Source organism: Orycteropus afer, unplaced genomic scaffold, assembly GCF_000298275.1.
Source record: "Orycteropus afer afer isolate SDZICR_OR568_19922 unplaced genomic scaffold, OryAfe1.0 scaffold00010, whole genome shotgun sequence".
In the NCBI taxonomy this organism is placed as follows: Eukaryota; Metazoa; Chordata; class Mammalia; order Tubulidentata; family Orycteropodidae; genus Orycteropus; species Orycteropus afer.
Window position 1 is genome coordinate 7946284 of NW_006921597.1, and position 6534 is coordinate 7952817.

Sequence of the window (6534 nt, forward strand, 5' to 3'; positions counted from 1 at the left end):
AGAGAGAGAGACAGACAAAAAAAAAAGGGGGGGGGAGCACACAACCTACCCAAACTAACTCAAGAGAAAATAAAACATCTCAACAGACCAATAACAAGTGAAGGGATTGAATCAGTGATCAGAAACCTCCGAACAACAACAACAAAATGTCTTGGAACGGATGGTTTCACTGGGGAATTCTACCAAACATTTACAAATTGAGGCCAATACTATTTAAACTGTGCTCTGGTGGCATAGTGCCTAAGGCATTTGATGGCTAACCAAAAGACTGGCAGTTCAAACCCACCAGCCACTCCTTGGAAGGAAGACTGGGCAATCTACTTTTGTAGAGACACCATCTCAGAAACCCAAGGAGGGGTCGCTATGACTCAAATCAACTCAATGGCAGTGAGTTTGGTTTTTGGTTACTGTTTAAACGTTCCAAAAGACAGAGAAGGAAGGAATAATCCTTAATTTATTCTATGAAGCAAACACAGCCCTGATTCCCAAACCATCAAAAATATCACACACAAAAAAATAATGACAGCATATTAAAAGAGTCATACACCATGACCAAGTGGGATTTATTCTAGGAGTGCAGGGATGGTTCTACATTAGAGTTGGATCTGACTCAATGACAATGAGTAAATAAATAGAAAGATGTTCTATGTTCATGGATTGGAACACTTAATATTGTTAAAATGTCAATACTACCCAAAGCAATCTATAAATTCAAGGCAATATCAATCAAAATTCTAACAGCATTCTTTACAGAAATAGAAAAATCAATCCTCAACTTTATATGGAAAGGCAAAAGGCCTCAAATTGCTAAAATAATTCATGAAAAAGAACAAGGTAGGAGACTCATGCCTCCTGATTTTAAAACATGCTACACAGCTACAGTAATAAAAACAGCCTGATAGTGGTACAATAGACATACAGACCAATGGGATAGAATTCAGAGTCCAGAGGTAAACCCATACATCTATGGTCAACTGAATTTTGACAAGGGCGTTAAGTCCATTTGATGGGGAAATGAAAGTCTCTTTAAGAAATGGTGTTGGAAAAATTGACTTTCTACATTTAGAGAAAGGAAACAGGATCCTTCTCTCACACCACACACTAAAACAAATTCAAAATGGGTTAAGGACCTAAAGGTGCAACACCATAAAATTCTTAGAAGAACAAGCAGAGTCAATGCTGTCAGGCCTAGCTTTCAACAATGGATTATCTAATGTAATAATAAAAGCTCAAACAGCACAACAAAATAAATACATAGGACCCTCATAAAAAGTAAACTTTTTTTCAATCAAAAGATTTTACCCAAAAAGTAAAAAGACAAGCTACTGACTGAGAGAAAGAATATCACTGGAAAACATATATCTGACAAGAATCTAATAATCAAAATATATAAAGAGGAACACTCAAATAGCCACCAAATACATGAAAAGATACTCAGTGTCATTAGCCGTCAGAGAGATGCAATTTAAAACCACAATGAGACACTATTTCACTCCACTGGCATGGCTAAGATAAAAAAAAAAAAAAAAAGAAAGAAAATAAATGTTGGTGAGGATATGTAGAAATTGGAATCCTTATCCACTGCTGGTGGGAATACAAAATAGTACGGTCGCTATGGAAAACCGTATGTGGCTCCTCAGAAAACTAAAAATAGAACTACTTCATGACTCGGAAATTCTACTCACAGGTCTATACCAAAAAGAGCTGAAAGTACAGCAGTGGTCACTGCAGTGCTATTCACAAAAGCCTAAAGGTGGAAACACCCTAAATGTCCATCAACAGATGAATGGGTAAATAAAATAGGGTACATACATACAATGGGATCCTACTCAGCCAGCATGAGAAATGAAGTTTTGATACATGCTACAATATGGATAGAGCTTGAAGACACTACGCAGAGTGAAATAAATCACAAAAGGACAAATATTGTATGATGTTATTTATATAAAAAGATAATGTTGTTGTTATGTGCCGTTGAGTTGGACCCGACTCATAGTGACCCCTCCTTGGGTTTTCGAGGCAGTATCACTACGGAAGTAGATTGCCCTATCTTACTTCCGAGAAGTGGCTGGTGGGTTTGAACTGCCAGCCTTCTGGTTAGCAGTCAAGTGCCTTAGGCACTATGCTACCAGAGCTCCTAAAAAAAGACAATAGAAGGCAAATATATAGAGACCAAAGTTTATTAGTGGTTCCCAGAGCAAGGACAGAGGGAGAAAAGGGAGTTTAACAGGGATGGAAAAATCACATTATTAAAGGTAAAATCAATTAAAATCAATTATTTTCATTGCTGTCAATAAGTTGTATACTTGTAAAAAGTTGAATTGACAAAAGTGGCGTGATAGATATTTTTGCAACAATGACAAAAGAAAAAAAAAAGAGTAGCTGCTGAGGCTGCTATTTACAATCAAACAGGATTAGAGTCATGGTCTCAAGGAACATCCTTCCAGTTAATGAACCCAATAAAGCATTTAGTGCTTCTGTTCTACCTTCCAGTTTGTTGCACAGTACCTTGCAACAAAACATCCAAGGCACAACTGGAGCAATAGAGGAAGAAGGAGAGTCAGAATACTAAGAGGATATGGAATGTATGGCTAACTGCCTCCATTAACAACTGCCTCCTTTACCATGAAGCCAGAAATAGATGATCAAAGATTCCATAGAAGAATCCTGATCAAAAGATGGAAAGTTCAGAACAGAATTTGAAATTTCTAGAATCATGGAGGCTGGATGAATCTCTGAAACTATTACAATGAGATAATCTTTAAACCTTAAACAAAAAACATATCCTAAAGTCTTCTTAAAACCCAGTAATAATTTAGCTTAACTAGTAAAAAAATGTCTGCTTTGAGCATTATGTTGTTTTAAGAACTATCTACCTGTGATCAAATTGACAACAGTAACCCCAAAGATTAGACAGGAACCTCAGAGGGCAGTGAGCTTATGTTAATGAATAGAAACAACTCAAAAAGAAGAGGGAAAGAGTGGTTGCACAACACAATATAAACAATGCCACTAAATTGTTCATGTAGCAACCGATGAATTCATAAATGTTTTGCTGTGTATATTTGCAACGAATACTAAAATTCCTAATGCTGCCCAAAGCAGAAAGCACCAGTAACTGAATTAGCTTTATGACATTCTGAAATACTAAAACATTTATAAATTGGTTTCCTCTTTAACAAAATGACATTTAAAATAAGTGTATTAACAAAGCAACCAACCAACAAAACATTGTTCTAGACACTATGGAAATTAGCATGATTAATGTAAAATAAGCAAGCCCCCCTCTACCCCAAACCCAAACTCATTATTGTCACGTCAATTCCATCTCATAGTGACCCTAAAGAACAGAGGAGAACTGCCCCATAGGATTTCCAAGGCTGTAAATCTTTATAGGAGCAGACTCACACTCTTGCTCCTACAGAGCATCTGGTGAGTTCAAACCATTCAGTTATTAGTTGAGTGCTTTAACCACTGTGCAAACAGGGGCTCCTTCTCTTTTCCCCACCCTGCCAAAAGAAAAATCCCAAAACACCATTTTCCTTCATCTAGCAGACTGGATCACAGTCACAGGAGACAGAAATGGCCATCTCAGGTGGCCCTTTTGGGACACCATATGACAATGGGGCTTTTCTTACCGACTTCAGTAAAGACAGATGGCAGCAACACTGGCGGAGTCTCAGCAACTGTGACAGTATGTGGACCGTGCTGGGTCTCTGGGAGTTTTCCACTAAAGAGTGTGCAGGCCCACTGGATCCAAACTCCTGTGCCACTTCCAAGAGAGAAAACAAACCACTTAAAATAATATAGGATTTATGAAAGAAAAATATGGGGAAGAAGTAAGAACTAAATGAGGTTCTTACTATTATTTGGTCTGAGAGTCAATAACGTGATTCTAACTCACTTACGCACCAAGAATTAAGTGAAATCAAATACTAGTTTTCATACTATACCTGTTGTTGTTAGAGGCCATTAAGTAAATTTCCACTCACAAAAACCCCATGACAACGTAGAACTGCCCTGTAGGGTTTTCTAAACTGTAGCCTTTTTGGGAACAGACTATAAGGTCTTTCTCTTATCCTGCTGCTAGGAGGGTTAGGTTTGAACAGTTAACCTTTCAGTCAGCAGCCAAGAACTTAACCATTCTGTCACTAAGCCTGTCTTTAGAGAACTAACTGCAATTTTTGTTTTCTCTAAATTTTATTTGTTTTTGAGCATATACACAACAAAACATTTACGAATTCAACAGTTTCTACACCACATGTCATCTAGTGACATTGATTATATTCTTTGAGTTGTATAGCCATTCTTACCTGCCTTTTCTGAGTTGTTCCTCCCTCATTACATAAACTCACTGCCCCCTAAGGTTCCTATCTAATCTTTGGGGGCGTTGTCAATTGGATCACACATAGATAGTTCTTAAAAGAACGGAATGCTCAAAGCAGACATTTTTTACTAGTTAAGCTAAAATATTTTTTGTTTTTGAGAACATAATTCTCAAAGCAAACTTTTTTTTTTTTAACCACTTAAGCTAAACTAATTGCTCAGTTTTAAGGCAACTTCAGAGGATATTTTCTGCTTAAAGATCATCTCAGGGCAATAGTTTCAGGGGTTCATCCAGCCTTCATGGTTTCCGTAAGTCTGGAGTCCATGTGAATTTCAAATCCTGTTCTGTACTTTCCCTGTTTTGATCAGGATTCTTTTATGGGCACCATTCAGTTCTTCCAGTTTCACAGAAAATGAGGCAGGTGTTTATGGAGACAATTAGTCAAATGTTCTATAAACCAAAAAACCAAACTCACTGCCATCGAGTCAACTCCGACTCATAGCAATCCCCTTTGGGTTTCCAGGGTGGTAAATCTTTATGGAAGTGGATTGCCCAGTCCTCCTTCCATGGAGTGGCTGGTGGGTTTGAACTGCCAACCTTCTGGTTAGCAGTCAAATGCCTTAGGTACTATACCACCAGAGCTATCCTTATTCCTGACTCTCCTTCTCCCCCCAGTATTGCTCCAGGTGAATACTTGTTGTATCCTGGATGGCTGCTTGCAAGCTTTTAAGACCCCAGGCACTATGCAGCAAACAAGGAGGTAGAACAGAGGCACTCAACACATTATTAGGCCCATTAACTGGAATGTTCCTTAAAACTATGACCCTAAACCTCCAAACTCAGGAACCAAATCCCATAAGGCGTTTGACTGTAAATAAGCAGCCTCAGCAGTTATATTTTTCTTTTTTGTCATTGCTGTAAATCCATCTATCATACCACTTTTGCCAACTCAACTTTTTACAGGTGTACAATTTATTGACAGCAATTAAAATACTTGTCTGTGCAACTCCTATCTTTAATGGATGTAATTTTTCCATCCCTGTTAACCCCCTTTTTCCCTCCTTTCCATTCTTGGCACCCACTATAAATTTGGCATTTGCCTTTTCATAAGTGAGGTCCTAACTGCATTTTAATAAATCAGATTTAGATAATTAAAAAGTAGTTTAGATCACTAATTATGGTATCTAGCAGATCAGGATATTTTACTTTGGTTTGAGGTTCCTGGCTAAGATCAAGTCTGACACCCAGAATTCATAATTTCCCATTTTTGTCATTTTACTGAACCTGAATCCCAATTTTCATTAGCACTGTCCCACTGCTTACCTCTACTGAAGGGATTATCAGGGCTTCTTCCGTACTGATTGCCCCCACTTTCATGTCTTTTTAGGTAGGACTGCAGAGCTGACCTACCTCAGATCCAAAAAAATAAAAAATAAGAGCATGTATAATGGTCTCTAAGATTAAATAGCTTTCCAATCATTACTCTTTGACTATGTTGCCGTAGGATTGTGGCAAATTACAGACATAAACTTGTTAAATGATAGCAAAATCATAGGAAGCATTTGCCAAAAGTCATGAAAAAGAAATTATTTAAAAAACCAAATTAGTTTTTTAAATGAGGTAATAATAAACAAAAAGAATAAAAAGAGGAGAAAAAAATATATATATATTCATATATATATTCACACTGGAAATGAGAGTACTAAGTGAAAGAGAATAACTCTGGAATTCAGGGAAGGTCAAGAGTCCTAAAGACAATCTTCAAACTAAACTAAAAATATTTTCTGAAGTCTTCATTGCAAAGAGTTGATGACATGAAGGATTACAGGGCAGTTTTTGTTGTTTTTTAAAGGTCTGATGAAATGCTGAATAATATGTTAAAAAACCAAACTCGAGGGGGCCAGGTTTGCTGGTCTGATAGAGCCTGGTGGAACCACTGAGATTATGGTCCCTAGCTGCCCTTCAGGTCTGGAACTGAACTCACACCTGTGGCTTCCAGCCAAACAGAAGACAGGCATATGAGCTGAGGTAGATACACTCCCTGGAGAGAACAATCATGGGAGAAAGAAGGGCACAGGAAGACAGCTCAGGGGGCAGAAGTACATGGAGGGATGGGCACAGGGAAGAGGTAACTATTGGGAGGAAGTGGGAGGGGAGCTGTTACATTGGGGTAAATTGTGGTCAATGTCATGAGACAAAGTATATGC

General features: G+C 37.9%; 1 protein-coding gene across 1 annotated transcript in view; it reads right to left on the bottom strand.

The window, feature by feature from the left end:
- TTF2 (transcription termination factor 2) overlaps window positions 1-6534 on the bottom strand; it is a 71611-nt gene that overhangs the window by 22450 nt on the left and 42627 nt on the right. Inside the window, exons 16-17 of the mRNA XM_042781992.1 lie at window positions 5651-5733; window positions 3639-3772 (exon numbers count right to left, since the gene is read on the bottom strand). Coding sequence (XP_042637926.1) covers window positions 3639-3772; window positions 5651-5733 — 217 coding nt within the window. The remainder of the gene's footprint in view (window positions 1-3638; window positions 3773-5650; window positions 5734-6534) is intronic.